The sequence below is a fragment of the Myripristis murdjan genome, chromosome 1, assembly GCF_902150065.1.
Source record: "Myripristis murdjan chromosome 1, fMyrMur1.1, whole genome shotgun sequence".
NCBI lineage: Eukaryota > Metazoa > Chordata > Actinopteri > Holocentriformes > Holocentridae > Myripristis > Myripristis murdjan.
Window position 1 is genome coordinate 16,622,080 of NC_043980.1, and position 23,172 is coordinate 16,645,251.

The 23,172-nt window shown below is 40.6% G+C and overlaps 1 protein-coding gene across 3 annotated transcripts; it reads right to left on the reverse strand.

Moving 5' to 3' along the window:
- Positions 1-71: 71 nt before the first annotated feature.
- Positions 72-20,718, reverse strand: clockb (clock circadian regulator b). 3 transcript variants are annotated; one of them, XM_030063041.1, is made up of 24 exons: positions 20,596-20,718; positions 19,170-19,261; positions 18,249-18,408; positions 17,549-17,637; positions 16,343-16,402; positions 15,788-15,936; positions 15,008-15,099; positions 14,580-14,669; positions 14,297-14,417; positions 13,340-13,453; positions 12,666-12,784; positions 12,366-12,448; positions 11,968-12,074; positions 11,693-11,840; positions 11,389-11,464; positions 10,546-10,690; positions 10,211-10,314; positions 9,899-10,006; positions 9,075-9,233; positions 8,530-8,730; positions 4,986-5,179; positions 4,679-4,808; positions 3,866-3,997; positions 72-3,545 (listed from the first exon to the last, which is right to left on the reverse strand). In XM_030063041.1, exons 4-24 carry the CDS (start codon positions 17,563-17,565, stop codon positions 3,282-3,284), a joined length of 2,613 nt encoding a protein of 870 aa, XP_029918901.1. In that variant the 5' UTR covers positions 17,566-17,637; positions 18,249-18,408; positions 19,170-19,261; positions 20,596-20,718; the 3' UTR covers positions 72-3,281. The 3 variants fall into 3 exon arrangements, with proteins under 3 accessions (XP_029918901.1, XP_029918891.1, XP_029918882.1); XM_030063031.1 differs by having other exon boundaries at positions 3,866-4,000; XM_030063022.1 differs by lacking the exon at positions 20,596-20,718 and adding an exon at positions 20,193-20,535 and having other exon boundaries at positions 3,282-3,545; positions 3,866-4,000.
- Between the last annotated feature and the right edge of the window lie 2,454 nt (positions 20,719-23,172).

The window sequence follows — 23,172 nt, forward strand, 5'->3', positions numbered from 1 at the left end:
TCTCTCTCTGTTTGTGTGTGTGTGTGTGTGTGTGTCCTTTTCACCACAGAAAGCACAACACAAATCTTGTATCATGTATAATATTTGCAATTGGTTTTATTTCCAAATTGACCAAGAGGGGGAGAAGTTATAATAATAGCAAACATTTTGCTTCAAAATATTCATTATTACATTTGACTTTGGGGTAGATAAAGGAGCACAGTTCATGAGCAGAAGGGATATACATACATACATACATACAGTACAGGAAAGCATAGCACCATTTCACACTGAATACTGGTGTTGTTAGCTTTGTGTATGTGTACAGTATTATACTAGAGCTAGGATTCTCAAGAGCCAAATTGTGTAGTGGATAGGTGAGCTGTGTATCTTTGTGGAGGGGGGCTTTAGCCTCACTGTCTTGTCATCGGCGTTCTGTTCCAAATATCCTACACCTCCATTTCAACGGTTGTCAAACTGTTTCTCAAACCAGATGTTATCGGAAAAACAAATATGACAGAAACTGGTGAAACATTCAGACGTTCCACATAACTAATAATTGTGAAGCTGCTAAATGAAACTGAATTCCCACTTCTGTGAGTGAATCCTTGCATTGAGAAACACAGTTTTCTTTTACACCCCTTCCTTTCCTTCATAACAAGACCTGTCAAAGGTTCCTCTTTTACTATAATCAACAGTTACAACATCCATTAGTCTCTTTAAAACACCTTTACATTCTTTGGGCTAGGTATTAGTGACACATTTTCAAACTACAGATATTTCAACACTACCCTTAGGGCGATGCCTCAAACACAAACTACAGACAAGAGGATATGAATTCATTATGCGATGGGTGGAAGACCTGGATCAAATAGTATGCTCCTCAATGAAGTAATCCTCTGCTATTACTTGTTTATGAATAGTTTCAACGAGAATGGTCTTTATTTTAATCCTGTCAACTCGCACTACATGCTCAATCTAAATTTAGTACTCAAGATCTATCCTGGAGGATTACTATTCGAGCCTGGTCTCATGTGTAATTACTGTGGTATTTTTTTTGAGCAGGGAGCAGTGCTCTGCATTGTTGAACATCCATTCATCTCCAGTCAAAAATCCATTCCATATGAAAATAAAATGGGTTAGAGTGATTCATTACATGCATACATATTCTCTCTCACACTAACATGTATTCAAGTGGAGCTGTCCCACACCTGGGCTTGAAGAGCACTCAGCCCAGCCAGAGAGGAAGTTTCTTGAATATTACAATTTTTTTTACTGCAACGCAAGAACTGATTGGCTATCGCCAGGGGTAACCAATATTGACCCCCGAGTGATACAAGAAGTAAAATCGAGAAGGAGAGATACTAACATTGCACCTAGTGCAAGCAGACACACAGAGACACATACACATACACACACACAGACACACACACACACACTCCACCACACAAAGACATGACAACACATTCTAAATACTCCTTTTCCAACAGTTACACTTCCTTCAATCCAAGGCTTTTCTGTTTGATATGGCTTACAAGTGTAATAACATGAGTTGAGCCCAGTTCCATTTCTACTCAAAAATCTGAAATTAAAATGGACCAAGGCCCAGCCCTGCTTTACGTTTCAACTGCTGCTTGAGAACTGAGTGACGAATGAACTGAACTGCATGACGGCAACTGAGGCCGAGGGAGAGAAAGAAGGAAAAGACACTGATGACACAAGAGACCATAAGATGTTTACTGGAAATGTAGGTTAACTGGTCCAATCAATCTATTCCCATCTGGGTCAAAGCTGAGGGGCATTCTCTCTGCTTCCGCTGCCCCTTGCTCTGTTGAAGAGGAAAACATTTTGGTTCTTTTCTTACAAGACTTTACCATCCAAACACTTCTAATATGGAAGGGACAGGGACAGGTCTAAGAAATCTGGGTCAAATGTGACTCAGCTACCACACCCTTAATTTGGTTGCTCCTCCTTCCTGTTCCTGTGGTCTTTGCAGCATCACTGTCCAATCCTTCCTGGTCTGGTTCCAGACTGAGGCAGAAGCAAAACTTTCCACATTCCTGAGAATACAAGTACCATCCAGCAAACTCTAAATCCTTACTAAGTCAATTATTGTAAGACACAAGGGGCAACACACACACACACACACACACACACACACACACACACACACACACACAGACCTCTCAAGTTTGCTCACACACACCAAGATTGTATTCTCGAAAACACACACACTAGCACACGCAGATTACAAATAACTAGGTCTCGATAGTGATTTACTGTACACAACCACATCAAGTGCTAAAATATCAGGGAGTTGAAGATATACTGTTTGTTACGTATAGGGCTCTCTGACTTTTAAAAAATAATCCCTACTATATACACACACATGAACTTTATATGGGGTAATATTTGTTGGAAAATATATACGCCTTTGAATAGTCTGTTCAAAAAAAAAAAAAAAAAAAATCAATTGACTATAATGTTATTGGCACTTGGAATCACTAAACCCGTTATACGCACTGTGATCATCCTGCAAAGAATTAAGTTAAACTGTATCTAGGTTCTTGTTGAACATGATTTGTACTTACAAAGTTAAAAAGAGCCATTTTTGTCTCAGAGACACAGTGTTTAAAAACACGACTTCCACAAAAACCCAAGCCCGACAATTTTTAAAACCAACTCCAACAGAACTTTAAAGCCTTATTCTGGACTTTTAGAGAAGGGGGAGAGAGGGTACTGAGGGAACACAGCCTTGCTCCATCTCTGACCAGAAAACACTAGAAGAAAGTAAAAAGTCATTTTTTGTCCAAAAGCGACTAATAAAAGCTTACACAGTTATTCTTTCCATGCAATCATATAAAATACTACATTTCCGTTTTCCTGTTAGGCTATATTGGATATTTACACGTTTTTATCATACAGTAAATCTGTACAAGACCAGTCCGCTTTGACACACCTTTAAAGAGTCTCTCGTTTCCATGGTTATGAGGTGTTCTCTGGAGTTTTGTCAGGTTTCCATGGAGACAGGAGCTCCCACATAGCTCTGCCACTGCTAGGGGAGAGGGGAATTCTAATTCATCTTGTTGCCATGGTGACATGATTTCCTTATGGGCTGAAAGGCTTTCCTCTTTCCTATGATTAATTTCATTCAGATGGAAAAAAGGAGAGCAACAATTTGGGAGAAAGGAAGTTTGTGACGGCCATGCGACCAAAAGAAATCCTTGTATCGATCCTTTAGACTTCAAGTTTTGATGATACCCCTCCCCAGGTTTCTAATTGGACGCACCTTTCCCCAGACCTTACTGTGGTTGGCTGCTGACACTGTCAGTCCTATGTGAGGAGGGGGCTTTCTGCTGTTTCTGGGGCTGGGGTTTCAGCTGCTGCTGGTGCCTCTGATGGTGAGATTGCTGTTGCTGTTGTTGTTGCTGCCTTTGCTGCTGCTGTTGTTGCTGTGGTTGCTGTTGTTGGTGTGTTGCCTGGGTGAAGGTACCCTGTTGCTGGAGTGGGAAAGCTGCCTGCAGGATCAGCTGGGTAGACTGGTTACCATGGAGAAGACGGGTGCCCTGACCCAGGAATAATTTAAGAAATATAAGTACACCGAACAATCTGTAGTCTTCATTCTCATAAGTCAAATTCAATACACGGACATTCCCTTTTCATAAATACTCTACAAACACTATACAAATACAAGAAAATTCCAGTGAAAAATGTAAAAATACAACCAACAGATTTTAGAATAGTAATTATGAATTGTTCAAACTCATTGCAGCACTGAACCAACAATACTCTTCCCCACCACAAAGTAAATAAATGACAGGCTGTCTTGACATTTCTAAGCCTAGATCTGATTGAATCCATGATATTTGCTGCTCTCTGCTGTTACCTGTAGGAACTGCTGCTGTTGCTGCTGTCCCTGCTGGCCAGTTTGGGCCACTACAGCTGTCTGGTTTTGGGCATCAGGCTGAGCCTGCGGTGGCTGGGCAGGTTGCAGGGTTAAGGTCTGGGTCTGCCCCGCCTGCTGAGGAAACAGAAGAGGCAACAGGGAACAAATGGGACATTTTACTCAGTGTAAGTGAGGTAAAAAAGAAAAAAGAAATTAAGATGACTGATATCTGCTCCCCACAGTTAGATATCTACTGCTGTCAGATTACAATGAATCTTTCACCTCGTTGAGACTGTTTTTTTTTTTAACCATTTCCTGTGCATCTCTCTATAAGCTGTCTGTGAATTCCCTGGGGCTGCACTTCTTAAAGATATTGCTTGGATAATGAAATTAAAAAGTAGATGCTGCTGTAAAATTTGCTCTAAAATAAAACCTATTTTTAAATGACTAATTTACTAGGCTGATGTTTTTTTTTCAGTCATCCTCATGTTTCAATGACTTGGAGAGGCTTAAGCATCAAATCGGACCAAGACCAACAGTTTGAGCTAGAATATCTTATCAGTTATTATATTTTGCCCCAGATTATCAACACTGGAATCGAATATAAAAAAGAAACATTTTTTGACTTTCTGAGCATGCAAACCAATTTCCCCCAACAATGCAATGCTTCATATACATACAGATACACACATTCTTACCCACATGCTACAGATTACAAGAATACACTGAAGATATAGTAATATAAGATGAGCCCGAATGAGAACAGAATTCTTCCCTTTTATTGGTTTATGACTCATAGGGCCTTTTCCTTACCTGTTGCCCTCCAAAGGGGTTGTATGCGGTAACCACCTGTCCCATGAACATGGAGGTGGGCACCATGACTGCGCCACATGCCATTGGAGCTGTCACCAGCTTTGTTACCAGCTGCTGCCCTGCTGGGAACCTGGAGAGAAGAAATAGGAAAAAACAAGGTATAGAGTGATTTAAGGGGGGTTGATAAAGGAATGGAAAGGAGAACAAATAAAAAGGAAGAAAAAAATATTTGGATTATAGCATACAGAGTGTATCTTCTACCAGGTGAAGAGTATGATTTGAGATGGGGATTCTGAGTGCTCCCTACCTGATCTGTCGGTCCTGTGTGAAGGTGGCCACTGTTGTGCCTTGCTGTGTGTTGCTCTGCGGCAGACTGGTGCTGATCTGCAGCAGGTTGGGCTGTCCAGACTGGGAAATCATCATGGTGTTGTAGAGCGGTGCAGATACTGAGCCCTGTGACTGGGGCTGAGCCTGGGGCGGCTGCTGGGGCTGGCGCTGCGGCTACAGAGTAGCAATATGGGGGAAAAAAAACATTGGCATGAACGCCTTTAAATGAACAGGGTAGACTAGAAGTGTAATGTTGTGACTCATACTGTTCCTACAGCAACTTGCTGCCAGCTGCTATCAGTAAACAAGCATGAGACCATCAGTTACCAGAAACTCTATCAACTACTACTGTACCAAGCAAGACTGTTTACCTTGTGACTACTCCCTGTTTAGATTCATGCGAAACAGGCTCTGGCCTTTTGAAACAAAGCTGCACAGTGTGAACACACCTTAAGATTATTTCAACAAATCACAAACCCATATGAAACATCACAAATCTGCAAATTATGGTTGAATAAAAGAGATAAGGAGTTCTTAACACTTTTCCGGCTCTGGCCTAAAGACTCCTGTAACACCACGGGATGTACCCTTGTCTGGTAGGTTATGACCAGAAACCAGTATAACAAAAGCAAAGCATGCACATCCCAAAAACTTAAATCTAGATGCTAGATTGATAACAGTCCATGAAAAGTTAAAAGAATAATCTGCACACTAGAGTTGGTTCCCATATCTTTTTAACCATTACCACCAACAGTAAAAAGCTATGGGACTCTAATGTGCAGGCTATTCTTTTAAGATTTTATGACCAGAAACCACCATGTGACTGAAAGATGCACTTTCTTTAATAACATAATGGCTTTAAATGGCGATAAATGTGTTATAAAAACAGTTTAAAAAGCTGTGTTCATGGCTCAAGTAATGACCGTCAAAGAACTAGTGACTTGTTTTTTCCAATTGGACCTTGGCTGATGTGTAAGCAGAAGACATGGTACATATGGACTGATCCTAATGGAAGTTACTAATCAAAGTCTTGTTAATGTCTCCAATTATTGAGGTTAATTATTAGGACAGGCATGACACCTGTTTGAACCAATGGAATATTCTGTTTCATCTCATGCTCACATAAATAAATACCTTGACCATCTCTAATGAATGAAATCAACTTGTAGGAGTGTCAGCACCCAACATGTTTGTGTGTTCTAGTACATGTTCTGGCTCAACAAGTTTTCCTGCTTGAAGCTTTTGTTGAGAATGGGATTGTTGAGAGTTTTCTATGAAGTCTTTCACATTCACACAGCATGCCCTGTGGCTCTTCGTGTCATCTGAAAGAGGGGCTGCTGAGCAACTTCAAGGGAACAGTGATTGTTTTGTGTAGTTTGAGAATTCGCCACAAAAATGTGACCAGTACTGTCAAATGTTAAATTCACACAGGATATGAATAATCAGTTATATTTACTTTGAAAATTACAGACATGGCAAATGTGCCTGGCATTAAAGTTACCACTGAACTCCACAAATAACTGAATATCTACCAGCAATATTAGGCCTGTATAAGCAAGGCTGAACCCTGTACTCTCTTACACCAAGCAAGGTTATACATTAGCAACATACAAAAAGGGCATATTTTACTTTATTTTCTCAAATGTGCAGTATTTCTAATGCAGGTTCCCGGCTGGGCCTGTTGTTGGCAGGTTTCATCCTCTAGGCAACATGAATGTGGTCACCAAATTTCATAGCAATGCAAAAGCTTGAGATATTAGTGTAAAACACTGATAATGTTGGTAGTGCTAGAGTGAAGTTCATAGTGTCACCAAAATAGACAGATCAACCCAATATGAATGTTATTACCAAACTTCCTGGCATTCCATTGAATATATTTTGAGGTATTCCACTGTAATACTGACAATTTGATCTACTACTGGTGCTAGAGGGAAGGTCATAGGTTCACCAAAATGGACAGATTTAATCCTCTAGGCAACATGTATGTTGTCAGCAAAACTGAAGGCCAACAAATAGATTTGGAGATACAGCCCTCAGGACCCAACTGCTTACCAACTGCCCACTGACACAGTGACATATAGGTCAAAACAAAACTGACACTTTAATGTTAAAGCAACTACAAGGAGTTTTTAACTGGTTATAATACAGTCTCAATTCAACACTGATGTATCTATATGACCTACATGAGCAAATGACACTATCAGCGGGATGATTGGCTATTCTAATGGTGCGTGTCCAGGATCAGTCATTTCCATGCTTCCCATTCATTGTCTATGTTGTAAGCAGCCAAGCAATGCATTGAGTAGTGTTGCATTTTAAGAGACAGGGTGTCATGCTGGTGTCTCCTCATTTGCATAAACTTTAAGTCTAGGCTACTTTATGCAAATTACAGGCATCCAGTGAGACTTGCTGAGTCTGGAAACTCCCTAGAAACTTTTAAACTAACAACTGTCGATCTAAAATGAAGACAGATTCAGCAACTGCATGGTTTATCTCTCGCCTCAAATGTTTTCAGAAACACATTCCCATGAACTATTTTTGTAATATCAAAGAAAGTTTCCAAAAGAGCTGCCATGTTGGCTTGGTTTGAAATACGGGAGAGGCCAGCCAACTAGTGAAGGGTTCATCTAGACAGGTATGCGGGTTCACGTACCATAAATGCCTGTCCCTGGGTTGGATTCACCGTAAAATCAGACAAGTGGTTAACTAAATGTAGACTGAAGAGCCTAGGTTGGTATCTGTCCGTGTTGAGAGACACGGGGTTCACATCTGACTCCGAGGCTCTGCATTAATTATATATAACCTAGTGGTAATTAATGAAGTTAATAAAACTGTGGGTTAGCCTAAAGTTAACATACTGCCAGGTATTGCCCCAGCTCCACAGCTCCTCAGCAGCTCGTGTTAACTGTCAGATCCTGGTTCATAGTTACTCCACTGTATTTGCCTTCACTATGCCTCTGGCTCGATGTCTTGTCTTGCCCACCTTTGCTGTTAATTCCCTCAGCCATGTTTAGTTCCTCTGCCCGCTGTCTGGACTGAGCTGTCACCCCACTAGCTGGTTGACTAATAGTACACTAGCCTCAGAGATAGCTAGCCCCGACTGAGAATATTACTGTACTTTTTTCCTGCTTTCTTTTTTTTAAATTAAGCTAAGCCACACTTTCAAGCATTTGCTGTGGTCAGCCATGGTCCAGGATGTAAACAGGAGTGTCTTGACATCTTTCCTTCACTTGGCAGATCAAGATTTTTACAAAGAGAGGTGGTGGTACTCATGGGAAATGCAGTCTTCATTCACAGACTTTTGTCCACAGGGGCCACCAAAATCAACACAAAATCAAAGTTCCTTGTAGGTAAGGTACACAAAAAAGTACCGTTATGATGCTGGTATTAAATTCCAGGTACCGGTACCAAAAAATATGCCAAGATATTGTGTACCTGTGTGCACAAACATAGAGGTGTCTACATGGGCTCTGCGTGTGCGTCTGAGTGAGAGTGTGTGAGTGTGTGTGTGTCTGGCCTCCCACCTGTGTGAGGGTGTTGGTCTGCTGCTGCAGGTTCTGCTGGGGGGGCGGAGCTTGCTGCTGGATGGTGAGCTGCTGAGCTCCGGAATGGACGGGGTTTATGGCTGTTGGTTGGACCTGACTGGTCAGAGTGGCTGTCTGCTGGACCGACCCCACCTGAGGGAGCTGGACATTCATCGCGGCACCTGGCTGCTGTAGGAACATCTGTCGCCACGGAGACAAACAACTGTCAAGCCACGGTGGTCTGTGTGTCTAGGTTTACAGCCAATACAGTAATTTTTGCATCTGTCTCCCGAGAATCCCCATTCTGTGTGTGTGTTCCTTATAATTGCAGTAGGATAGTTCACTGATCCCCAGAGGAAAATAAATTTCTTCTCACTGTGCTCTTTTCAGATGAGACAGAAAATAATTCCCTTCTTAAAATAGGTTATTTTTTAATTTAATTTTTGTAGTCTAATAAATGAAAGTAGCTTACTACTAGGTTGTAATCTTACGAGTGTTACATTTAACCAAAGGCTCTGCTCCAGATAAGTGATGAGCCCTCCTACCTGTATACCCTGTCCCTGGACTCTCTGCAGCTGCTCCTGGATGTGTCTCAGCTCCTCCTGCTGCCGCTGGATGTTTGCCTGGATCATCCTGGTCCTCTGTTCCAGCTGCTCCTTCAGGTGCTGCATGGCATTCACCTGGGCCGAGAACTCCATCACAGGCTAAGAATGATGAGGGGGGAAAAATGTTCTGAGCAGAGCTTCTCTCTAGAGTAGCATTTGAGTTTTCAGTAATCATTTGTCTTTCTGAACTGTCAGCCAACAACTTCTGAGACATGGGTCTGCTGGGGAAAAACGAATGTATTTTTTCTAGTGTTGTGGCATCAGTTTTTCAAGCCAAAATAATACATGTGTTTATAATTTGCTGCAAATGCCATGGGTGAATTCAAACAAATCCATGAGGTAGGTAAGGCTGTGCTTAAGTTGAATGTTACACTGAAATACATCTGAAAGATTTGCCAATTTTGATTCCTGTAACCCAAAACAGTCATCCAATCCACTTGCACCTCCTCAGCTGTGAGTAAGTGATCTGCATCTGAACAAGCTACTGACCGCAACGTTCACCTCCCTAAATGTCTGAATTGAAACTACAGTAGGTTCACTGAGGAATAAAAATAAATAATAATAATAAAACAAGGCTCCAGCTCCTTTGATGAAGCTTTGAACGGGATGCTGAAGTCATTTGAACCGTTGAGTGAACAAGGACAAACACACTCAGTGTCAAAGGATGCATGTAGAATTGTGTGGTGAAGTTTTCCAATAATTCATTTAGCAAACAATGAAAAAACAAAATACACAAGTCTAGCACCACTGTATTGAACTCTCACCTGTACGCTTGTTTGTAATTGTTGTGGTTGTTGCTGCTGCTGCTGCTGCTGCTGTTGGTTGATCATGCCTGGAGTTACACTTTGGGCCGTTGTCTGTGAGCTCATTGACTACAAACATGGAGATGAAAAAAATTTAAGTGAGTGGTGGAGAATTATGGGTAATGCAGTGCATGAGGGTTAAAGCACTGAGAGACAAGAAAATCCTATGTCTCTGTGACTCATAGGGGCATGAAAAATAGGTCACTTAAGGACCAGTCAAAAGAGGAAGTTATGGTTTTCTAAAGGCTGCAATTTTAGCCAATCAAGTCTCACCTGGCTGCTAATGGATGAGCGACGCTGTGATGTCATCTCCATGGTGGAGGCCAATGACTGCCGAGGGGGTGTGGCTGTGTCCATATGTAGCTTGGAGGCGGTTGCTATACAGAGGTTAAAGCAAAGAAAAAAATCCAGGTCAGAAATTTGTTTGTGCAGCGACAGAAATGGAAATATAATTACCAGTGAGTCAGACTCTTACTCATTCCTGACTAACGACATCATATCAACCTAATGTAAGGCTTAATCATCCCATTGAGCTGATGTAACGCTGTAGTATGAGTCTGCATGAAATGTCTATATAACTGTTTGTATGCTTGTGTGTATGTCCTTACAAGTGCATGTGTTGTCAGAGACATGCGATGAGGACTTGCGGGAGCTTCGTGAGGAGGTTGACGGCGTTCTGCTGTGATCAAAGTGCTCCAGTGCCTCCTTCAGGCTGGACGTATTCAGTTGAGACTCTGAACCAGAGTCCTGACTCTGAAAACACACAAGCACAGGAAAAAATAAAGATACTTGATAACTGATTTTTTTGTTTGATTCAGTTGGAAATGACAGGGCAGATGGGCGAGGAGGATAACACTGATTTGAATCTGCAATGGCACAAGTACACTGTATATGACTTAGCCTGACATACTTCCAGTATATAGAAATTAATAGTTGATTTTAGATGATTAACCTAAATAATTCATTCATCAGCAAATGCAACTGTTCCACGAGAGAAAAAATGGATTAATGCAATTTAGAGATTAAAAGCTACCATCCTAATATTCTCAAATCTGTCTGCAAATTCCATGCATAGTTTGAGTTATGATACAGAGGTATGTGCTGCACTCTTCTTGATGAAATCACTGACCAAAAACAGAGCCCCACTAGTTTTGACAAGGTCAGAGAACATCTGTGATTAGCAGAGATTTCTAGACAGTGTGACAAATAAGACGTCAATAGACAGCAGTGACTCACTAAGATAATTAAATGGATAATATATGGGTAAAAGAGGTTATTTCCAGACTGAGCATTGTATAAGCCTACTGTAAATACCACAGCACTATTGGCACATGTGTGTCTTTCTCAGGTCTCAATAAAATACAAGTGAGAAAATAGGAGGCATATTGTATTTTCTGCTTGTTTTTTTCTGGGATCATGTATTTGTATTAACAAATGAAGTAGTTTCTCACCTTGTCCACAGTGACCTCTGTGGTCGACTCTTCAATGCCAAGCTCTCTGCGCTGTTCTGCTCTCACTTCTGCATAGCTGGAGATGAGAGAGAGAAGGCAGTGAACAAGAGAGTGGATGAAAAGACAATTCAGAAATGTCATCAGAGTCAAATAATGAGGTGGATCAATATAAATGTGTGAGAGAGGCGTTTAGTCATCACAGAGTCTCAGCTGACAAGGTCTAAATAATGATCAGTATGGCAGGAATCTGTGTATCAGGAAAATGCAACATTAAAAGGAAGAGATAAGATTTGTCTTGGTATACCTGACAACAGTGTGTGTGCAGACAATAAACTCTGGCCGGGAATTCCACTGGTGGTAGGTGATGTAGTAGTGAGTCTGAAGCCAGATCCACTGTTGACCCTTAGTCAGGAACCGATAGTAGCATGACTTCCCTTTACCATACTGCATCACTGAGAGAGACCACGACAAAGGCAGACAAGCAGAGCACAGTGGTTATGATTAAATAGCAAAAGTAGGAGGGCTTAGAAAGAATATGAAGTTAATTTGTGTGAATGTGCATGCCAGAGTGAGCCTCACAGTGTTCGTGACACTTGGCCAACGTCTCCAGGTCGTCCACGTGGTAATAGTCGTACCCTGATGTTCCTAAAACCTCAAAAGGCAGGTAGCCTATGATTGGTGGAGCTCTGAAAGGAGAACATGGCATAATTATCTAACCACAGTAACACAAAATAAGTAAATAAATAAATATAAGATAACCTTCATATAGAGGTGGAATTCGAAAATCAATAGTGATGACGTAGACCAAGTCACACATTCTTGGGTTGTCTTTTAAAATGTTGACCCATTAGTAGACACTATCAGAAGGGGACAAAACTGCAACATGTCAATGAAATGGCCTTTTTTAAGGTATATGGAACAACTCACAAGGAAGTGTGTGTGTGTGTGTGTGTGTGTGTGTGTGTGTGCGTGTTTACCTGTGGTCTAAGAAGAGAAACTTCCACTCTAGACTGTGTCTAGAGGTGAACTCTTCATTGGGCTCCTCAACTGTACACATTTCCTGTGTTTATGATTAAAAAAAAAAAAAAAAAAAAAGATTTAGGGAAAAATACAGGGTTACATTATACAAGCAATACTATCTTATAAGTATATTCTATTATGAATAGATGTGCTTTTGCAGGGTAGCTCTGAATTTAGTAACAGCAGGGTAAATAGTAAATAGTAAAACTGATATGATTTTACTCATGTATGTCCATATTTGTGCCTGTGTGTAGTACCTTGATAAACTGAGGCTTAGCCAGCCGGACAGTGGCTACAAAGCAGACCTGGTCATCAAAGGCTGGCTGTAGCGACCGCTGCAACACCCCTGCTAGACCGTTTCTTGTCACGTTGGGAACTACACAGCAGAGGACACAATAAAACTGGAGTGATGTTTGCCATTAAAGGACTTGTTCACTATTTGGGTCAAGTCCACAGCATTGTTCTATGTGTGGCTCAGTGGGAAGAAAATGTAACAAACACTACTAAAGTTAGTGTTTGATTCTGATTTTGCCTATCAATTCTTGAAAGTAGATTTTAAGATACTTTGGAAAAGTGTCCACGAAATGGTGACCTATGTTCAAATATCCCTCCTCAGTTTCTACGTATAAAACAGTTCTGGTCCTCAGTTATGACTGGCTGACTCCCATTCAAAGTCACTGTTACATACCCAATAAATACACACTTGTTGTTATGGCATAACGGTTAACTGAAATGGTAATGCAGTTACTGAAAATGACAACGCATATCACTACTTATGTGTTGTGCAGAAACCACTTTGTTCAGTTACTGTTCAACAAATGAGTCAACATATACAGAGCTTTCAGCTGCACTTTTGCGCCTAACAAAACTTCTTAAATCACAGTCCCTAAAGGCACTGGTGTTACTGAACATTGTTATCCAGGTGACGTACCATTGTTGAGTGACTTGAAGTTGCCAATGAACTTAACATATTCGTAGACAGGGGGCTCCTTAGGGTCAATGGCCCCTCGCAGCATATGACAGCAGAACTCCATTTGGTTCTTAGCTGGAGACAAAAATACATCAAAAAACATAATTTGCAATGGGGTATAAATACCACTCTTATTGGTGTCCAGTAAAAACACATCCATCCAAATTTGCCTTTTTTGTTGTAACTGACAGTTATGTTATATTATGTGCGGAAAAAAAACGTCATGATCCTGGAATGGCACCAGGCCAAACAGAAAATGAACTAAGTGTCAAAAACACAAGGGTGTAAATGTAAAAAAAAAAAAAATAGAATCATATAATTTTCAGAAAAGATGACATTTCCACAGGATGCTAACAGTTAACGGTACTACCTCAGGTAGCTGTACCTGATAAGATAGATAACATCTAAATTGTTTACCAGCAGAAAGAAGATAAATACAACAACAGCTGCATTGATCTAACTGATTTGGATATGATGAACATTAGCACTTATTGGCACATATTGGTCAGATTCTGTTTGTGTGGTATGTGACTCCAGTATGGTATAATCAAACTGGTGCCTATGCATTTAACAACAGCTACTACTAAAGAAGTCTATCATTTCATTCCTAAAGAAAAGAAAGAAAAAAAAGTACTTCAAAAAATTTCTGTATGAATATTAAAGCCCAAACACACATTTTTATGAATCCACAAAACCATATTAATAGCTCCAAGCTATGCATCCTGTTAATTCTAAACTGAATCATACTCCCCTTTATGCACCCTTCAGTTTTTCAGGGTTTGCACCTTTTTTTTTTTTTTTTTTTTTTTTTTTTTTTTTAAATAAAATGAGACCTGTCAGATTTGCATACAGACACACAATGCGTTATGATATGACTGCATCAACCAATATGATGTAATGCGACTGGGTGGTACTGACTCTTCAGGTAATCAGAGCCCAGGCTCTCTGCGTCGGTGGGGTGTGTAGACAGAGCCTTGTACACTTCGGAGTGTTCCCCAAGTGGTAGAAAATTCAACAGGTTCTGGTCCACCAAGTCCGCCTGAGGAGCACAAATACACACACACACACACACACACAAACAAATTGACATGACTGACAATGCCTTTGATCTTAATCAGACAGAAATCCTGTCAAAACCTGTTCTACAGCACAATAGTTGACCAATCCATATCTGACTGAGCAAAGAATTACTATTACTAACCGGCAGGTGCTCTAGTAGTGAGGTGACACTCTCTGAGACGTAGAGGATGTTACCATCAGTCATTATTGCTAGGAAAAACCCATCCAGAGCCTGAGAACACATGACAAGACAATAACTCACAGTTCAATATTGGCCTATAGCAATGGAACAGGTATAATCTGCATGACACCATCAGATTAATCTTTTGTCAAATTAGCAGTTATTTAAAAGGTTAATTCAACAGAAAAAAAAAATGGAGTCAAATTTTTAAAGCATACAGCTTTTTGGCTTCTTCAAATCAAATTCCAAAGTCCAAGTGAATGAACTGAAGTGAATTAATTAAAACTATGGTAATGGCAAACAGCACAACAGTAACATTAACAGTGAGCAGAGCACCTGTGCTGTCACCTGACAAACATGAAGGCAGTTTAAAATATGAGATTCCCCACCTCGAGCATGAGCTGTGTGAACTCCTCATTGCTGAGAAATGGGGGTTTCCAGTCTTGCCTGATTTCACTGGACTCCGACTGTGCTGCGATCTCTGATGGAAGACAGGAACGAAAGCATGCAGCACTCAATTTTACTGTCATTCCACCTTACAAGAGCACACAGTGGGGGGAAACAACTTTTTCTTGAGGTCATAGTGCATTCCAAAAAGAGTAAAAGAGAAAATGCAATAGTAATACACGGCATAGTAAGAAAAAACAAAACACAAGACAATGCAACAACAATCAGTGAAACAGCAAATTAATTCAAGTGTTTCAAAATGTACAGCAATATTATAAGTTACTGATGCATAGTGATTCGAGTATTTCAGCATGACAGAATCTCAGTATTAAGTAGTAATCCGCAGGGACTATGGGAGTACAGGATGTAGCTATAAACTGACTGAGGAGTATAATTATTACTATTGTTCAGGTTGTAGGTATTAGGTGACTAGGTCAGTAGGTAAATTCAAGTATGGTAGTATTAACTGACACATAAAGTTAATAAAGTAAATAAAGTGACTGGCACAAAGCAAGGACACAAGAACTAAGTCCAAGTCTAAATGTGATTTGTAACTGTTAAACTAATAAAAAGTGTAATAAAAAAATAAGGAAGTGATTGTTGCCCAAGTAAACAAGCGCAGAAAACAGTTCTGCATACCTGACAAACCTAAATATAGCCTCCAAAAGAAGAAGTGTTCAATCTGTCAACATTTAACCTACACACAGGAAGTGAGGCCTGACCTTTGTGTTTACACAGGAAGTCGATGCTTTTCTGCAGGATGGTGGACTTGTCCATCTTCCTAGTGTTGCCTGGTAACATCGTGCCGAGTTCCTTGATGAGGACATTGAACTGATCTCTCCGTTTCTTCTCGGACTTGTTGCGGGACACACTACAATACAAATCACAGTACAGTTTCGTTGAAAGGTTTTATTATGCCCTTATACTTTTCAACAGACACTTTTAATGAATCCTCTTTCTTCTGTGTTTAGTCCAGAAACACTGTTTTGACATTCACACAGCAAAACACTAACACTGAAAGTGTCATGTGCCTGCAAACAATGCACAATATACTGATGGTTTGGACAGCATGACTGGTGTGTATAACATGTGATAGAGTCCACCACCCCGAAGTTTACGGTTTTGCTTTCAAGTCTGTTTGTTAGTCAATTTAACAGAGGGAAAGTCCGGGTAAGAGCCAATTCCTGCCATACCTTATCAGAGGATTAGGGAACGTTTGTGGCACATACTGCATTTGGAATCAGTCAACTGTTCATCAATATATATATATAGCTCACCGTTTTGCTTTGTCCTTTTCATCTTCTTCCATTAACCCATCAAAGATGCTACAATCATCCCTATGAAAAGAGAGACAGACAAATATTTACAGACTTTTCCAGGCTCACTATATGCGTGTGTGTGTGTGTGTGTGTGTGTGTGTGTGTGTGTGTGTACACGTTTGTTGACAGCTTGAAAGCAGATACGTATTGTTAATAATAGCTAATGACGGAGGTTGGCTAATGAGAGGATTCCTACATGCCAGAAGCAGATTTATTTTTGGGACACACAAAAAAATGGAGAGTGAAACAGGGAGAGAGAAGGAATGTGATGTGCTTGGCAAAAAGGTTATGAGTATATTAATGACACAGGGCGTGTTCTTAGGGTATGTACTAGGTTTCAACTAATACGGGTTTGTGAGGCTGATATTTTATGTTGACATCAGCATCTTAAAATTTGACCATTTGCTTCTTTATAAACATACAACGAACCAGGGTTTCCCCAAGAATTTTAGTTTCAACAAGACGGGAAAGCCTCTGAAACAAGATTAAGAACTAAAACTCCAGTGAAAAATATTTTAATAGAGTCTAGCTAAGGCATGTTTCACTGCACTTCGAACATTTTCTGTGGTCAGTCACCTGATATAAAAATAATAATCATAATAATGAAAACATTCACTGGCTGTGATCGGGGAGCGATCTGCATCAGACAGGCAGTGGACGACACTGAAAAGCTGATACTCAGTTTTTGCAAATATCTGGGCTTGGGTAGATATATTAGTAAACTGACCTGTATCTAAGTACACTTAGACTGTGTGTACAAGAGTCTACACATGTACAGTGAGTAGGGCTGTATGTGTAGATAGGGAGTACATATGGGTGATAGGAGAGGGATAAGGTCCAAGGAACATCGGAGAGACTCAGGACCAGGACCACCTTCTTCAGACAGAGTCGCTGAAAATCTACGGGCAGGCTTGGTTCTGAGTCGCAAGGAGGTTCAGTTCCAGAAATACAGGCCAAAAGTCAATTTGAGATATGTGAATTATGTGAAGCATAGAAGCTGCTAGGGTTGAGAACTGGCATTAAACCACCAAACCGTAGTGATATGTTGCTTTTTCATCACAGTAAGAAAAACTCCATCCTGGCACAGCCCTAATAGTGAATATGCATGTAATGCACACTCAATAATGTGTATCTGTGTGTGTGAGTGTGTGTGTTGTACCACACCCTATGCTAGATGTCATGGTGGCTGTTGATCAGGGCTGTAGCTGCAGTGACTGGCTCTTTAGGCGTGAGGTAGGCATTTGGAAGCACACCTGAGAGAGAGGAGAAGAAACATCAGTCAATTTGTCACATTTACAAATCCTGACAGGTTAACTAATCCATATTCAATAACAAAATGTTGGAACTATATTTAGAATTCTGGATATGTTGCTCCAGTAAAAAAAAAAAAAAAGTTTTAAATGTGTGTATAGGCATTTGGGAATATGTAGGCATAATGCTCTTCCTGAACTTTTTTGACCAGTACTGACCAAAATTACCTCCATCCCATGGGGTTTAGATAACTGATGCTCAATAGTAATTCCTTGCATATTGCAGTACACCACCAACAAATATTTTAGTGATGATTACACACTATTCTGAGTCATAACACAGATGTCTCAACAGATGTGGAAAAAGAACATATTACATGTCAATGAAATATGGGTCAAAATGAACAAAGCAAATAAATGACATTGTTAAAACCCATGAGAGGGTCTACAGAGAGGTCTTTTAAAGGTTTTAAACAATTAAATGACAGAAAAGACTGCACGGCAGAAACTCCAACTATTTTAGCTTTAGACTATTTTAGCATCACTGTTATTAAGCTAATTTGGGTTCAGCACATCTGAAAGTGTGTGTGCGTGTGTGTGTGGTTGCATCTCACCCCACTGCAGCTTATGCGCGTGGTCAGTTACAAGTCTTTTCTCAGGGATCGTGGAATGGGTTTGGGGCTGAAGCTGACTCTGTGGTCAAAAATGACGTTGAGGTCATTGGGGTAGCGAAAGGGCACCAAATCATGGGCAGAACATGGTGATGACACCGACCTGCAGGTGAGGTCAAAGCAGAAAACGGGAGTCATCAGGTCATCTGGTGGACAGTTTTTGGTGATTCCACTCACAGTTTAACTATAATGGGGTCAATGGGGAAAATTCTTGACTATTTTAACAAGAAACCAAGCAGACTAGAATTTCCATTATCTTTCAGACACTTAAATAGTCTATTATAGGAAAACTTCTAATAATTTGTCTAACCTGTCAGGAGCTGGTATACTTAAAAAGGGAAAATTTTACACAGATCAGAACAGTTAATATACATTTTCGAAGAAATCTGTCATTCTAACCATTTAACCTATTTTCTACTCATTTCACTATGTGTTTTAAAACTTGCCCATCCTCATATAAAGCAGATCAGATTTGTAATTCATCAAGTGCAGCATACCTCAATATATCACAGGCATTCAAATGTTATTATCTCACAGGTTACCAACCAGTGTGGCTAGTGACCATTATTTACCTATCCGATTTGATAGGTGTTAGTTTACAACCTCCTTACCTATAATGTTAAGTTGCCCCTACAAATAGTGCGGGTGCCTGTATTGCAAGAAACAATTCTATTAAGTAATAATAACCATAGCATAGATTCATTTCAAGCATGAAAAATCCTGCCGTTCACACTAAATGAGCTAAAATATGTTAAATTATGATTAATGTACAGCAGTGGGATGTAAATGGTCTCAATAAGGGCAAATACACAATCAGTACCTCAGGAAATATTTTGAAACACAAAAATGATAACGTCAACTTACTTATTTGTAGCTTTTTTGAATGCAGTCAAGTCTCTTTGGGGGGGTCCTATCCTTTCAAGGAATTGACAAATTTAACTTCACCCGTGTCACACCTGTAATACCAAAACCCACACTCAGTCACACACACATACTGAAGACTGAATTCACCATATTTAAAGTGCATTCAAATTCAGAGGGGCTGCCCTCCAACTAGGGATTAATATGCAAACATGGTCTTCCCTGGGAGCCTTAACATCACAGCCTATTTGATAATATTTTTTTTCACAGGGACCCCATTTGAGAGAATTTGTTGGATATAACCTGACACAGAAATATATTAGTGTGTCGCCTGCTACAAACAGGAGGTGGGTACAGTACCACCCAAAAAACAAAATAATCATCCTCATTCTACCATGCTGCTTATTTCTAATGAATGAAGTAACAGGGAAATATAACCTGTTTTTCTTACTTGGCTGAACCCACACAAAGACCAGGTGGTCGTGGGTAAGCACTAACCTAACCTGCATGAATTTATTCCTAGTGGCCAATAGTTGTAGCCACCTCATGTTATGCTTTCAATTTAGCCGTGCTGCCCAACTTACAGCTTCGCCACTGAATGCACTTTACGATGTGATATTAGCAATAATGTCCCAGTGGCAGTAGTGATACAGCCAGAAAAAAAAACACAGCCAAAGATGAGCACAGTAAAAAATGCTTAATATACATGCCTCTTTTAAGCCACAGGTGTTCGTTATACAACCAGCAGACAGCAAACCATATAGCTAGCTAGCAAGCTAACTAAGCTTGCTACCGAAAAAACTGTCCGTGTAAGTCAAGAGATTTAGTGCTCTTACTGGCCCCGTTTCCTTCCGCAATACTCTCACATAGTGAATGACACAGTTAAGGTAAGCGTGTCATATTTGTGGGAAGAAAAAAAAAACATGAGGAATATCAGGCACCATTGGCAAGCTGGCACCCAGCCTCAAGCTGTCACGCAACAACTGACATTGAGCACAAATACAGTAAAATCTCCGAAAATGTTACCGTTGGTCCGACAACTGCCACTAAAACATCCGCACGGAGGCTGATCCTTGCACAAACCGAGGAAAAAACACCGTCGCTCGCAGGAAAATGTGTTAAAGCAGCGATGGTCGAAACATTTTCGCGGCAGATGTATGTACCAACACACACTCAGTCAGTCCCTCTCTCTCCCTCACACACACACACACACACAGGCATACATTCACACGCTCGCCCACTCGTACACATAGACACTGGCTGCTCTGAATGTGGGTCACTGGGCCTTGCTCTCCCTCAAGCGTGCGGAAACAGTCCCGAAGCCTCCTCCGCAGTCCGACCGCTTCCGCACGCTAAAAACACCGTTCGCCAGCCACAACCGCCGTGCTTCTTCAAAATCAATACCCGCGATTGGCAAATAGACCCTTACCTTCCCGAGTGATCGTTTGCAGCCTCCGTGTTTTGCTTATTTAGACGTTGCATCGGGTGGTAGGGGGGCAGGACTCCGGGTTGGGGAGAAAAACAGGAGGCCTACTTCATATAACGACGTACAGTCATGCGCAATGGAGACAGTAGGGCGCACTATTTTGCAAGTACAGTAGCAGCAGAAAAAAAAAAAAAGCAAAAGCAAGGAGATCTCCGAGTGATCTGAGGAGGAAACTACAACGAGTGGTTGTGGTGGCATTCCCAGGTAGACGTGACTTCGTTTCAAGTGCCCCACCTCCCTCATCAGAGGATAGAGGATGGGAGGTCAGGGAAATTACTCTGTGTTTTGACAGCACATGAATTGCTATTAAGGAAGATGTGACGCAAATAGCCAAACCGGAATACATTTTTTTTTTTTTTTTGTCTAAGGCTTTTTCATTAAGTCTTGTATGATTGTGCTTTCACTTAACTAGATATATTTTTTCTTTTTTAAATTTTATATAATATGATTTTTTTAGTATACATTTAATTTATAATAAATAACATGCATATTAATTTCTCTCTGTATTGTTTATTTTTTTATTTATTTATTATTTATTTATTTATTTAAATTCCTGTCTTAATTATTTATTTAACCTTTTTTTTTTTTTTTTTTTTTTTTACCATATAGGTCGTATATGGCAACAATGCTACAGTATTACGATGCCTTCTGCCGTAGCAGTGTCACACAGTACTGGGTGTGGGCACTGGGAGAGCAGTGTAAAGGGTTTTAGTGAATGGGATTGTGAATTTGACATTGGAATGTCGCAAAGCGGGTGCAGCAGCGCTCGGACGGCCGTGCCGGAGAGCGAGAGGGTTTCCCCTGGTATGACGTCCAATCACAGGCTGCACGGGCCGTGACGCTGCAGCGATACTGTGCTGAGGTTCCCCTCTGTCAGAGACACACCATATGGCCCATTTTGACTTCTCTTTACATTAATAGTAACAATGTGGAATTGCATGTAAATATTGCCCATTTTCTCTATTTAACAAGCAGCCATATAATTTTCATGGAGATAACATTATAAATATGCACATTTATTAAGAGAGAAAATGAAAGCAAATATGTTACACAAACATGGTTACATGTGATACACTCAGGAGGTGACAGAGGCAAAAGTCAAGACACATCCACAAAGGTGAGGTGCAATATGTTTGGGTGAGGTTACATCAGCAAACCAATACAGTAAAACAGATAGTACTAATTATAACCTTCCCAACATATAGTGGAGCTGTGTGTGTTTATGTGAATGTCAACATAGAGTATGGACACACACGCTGTTACAGCTTACCTAACCTACTGCGCCATACCTCACCTTACCTCTGTCACATTCCTGTCTGCACATTATGTCTCTCCTTTCATGGCAGTCAGGATACACCCAGAACGTAAAACAGCTGTCTGGGCACTATCAAATACACACTGTAGACAGAATTTGTAAGGAACCTGGGAATTTGATACCCAGACAGGAAAAGTGACCCTCTATCAAGTTGCACTTGATAGAGTTGCAGTTGTTGAGAGATGTTGAGTCAGGAAAGTGATGGAGAAAGACCGAAGACTGAAACAGACCATCATCTAATTATTTTTTTGTGTTATGGCCGTGAATGGAGAAGTGCATTTGCACCCCCAGCTCATATTTAATGTAAAAAGATTTGCCTACATCCTGTTTCCTGATGTCCCACCTGAAATGAGTAAAATCTATTTTTCTGGGCTTGACTTTCCAGACACATCTATGATCCCAGACATCTTAATGGCTCTGAGGTATTTTCGGGTGTTTTTACACATGGCAGTACTACAACTCTTTCAATGAATGTGATTTCCTGCGTTGAGACCAAATTTAACCACTTCAGGTCACTTGCAGAAAAATGCCCACCTGCTCACACTGGACCATGGCTGAACTCTTTCCATACTGGAAGAGTTAAAACAGAATAAAAGGATTTTTTGCTTATCTCAGGGACAAGTTTCACATGTGCCACTTGTTATCCCAAGACCAAGCCCATAGAAATAGATTTTTTAAGTACCATAAAGTGTAATTGTATGCATTATTTTCTTTTTCCCTTTCCCTATCCTGTTGGACGCCGAGTGTGTCATTTATTGCCATGTGTTCACAATTGTCCGCATTCACAGGTATGGTTTTGTTAAAAAAATGATGTGCAGGCTGGTGAAAATGCAATGTTTTTTATATATATATATATATATATATATATATAGTGAAGTTTGACCTCTAGGGGGGCTGGTCTTTGGTGGCAGGTTATGTCACCACCTGTTGTATTCTGTGGGTGGTGACATTACCTGTCACTTAAAAGAAGGCATCCTACTTTTCACTTCACTTATCTCCTCCCTCCCAAAAAGGCACCGCCTATCAGCCAGATGGTACAGTTTGTCCAAATGAGGGTTTTTTCAGGGTAGCAGCAAAACCACCACTTTAACAACAAGCAGAAACAGGCGCACAATCTGTAGCTAATGTTCACAGATCACTCAGTCACTCATACATGGATGGCCTGCAAGGTACATCTGATGGGACACGTGCAGTACATGTAGCAA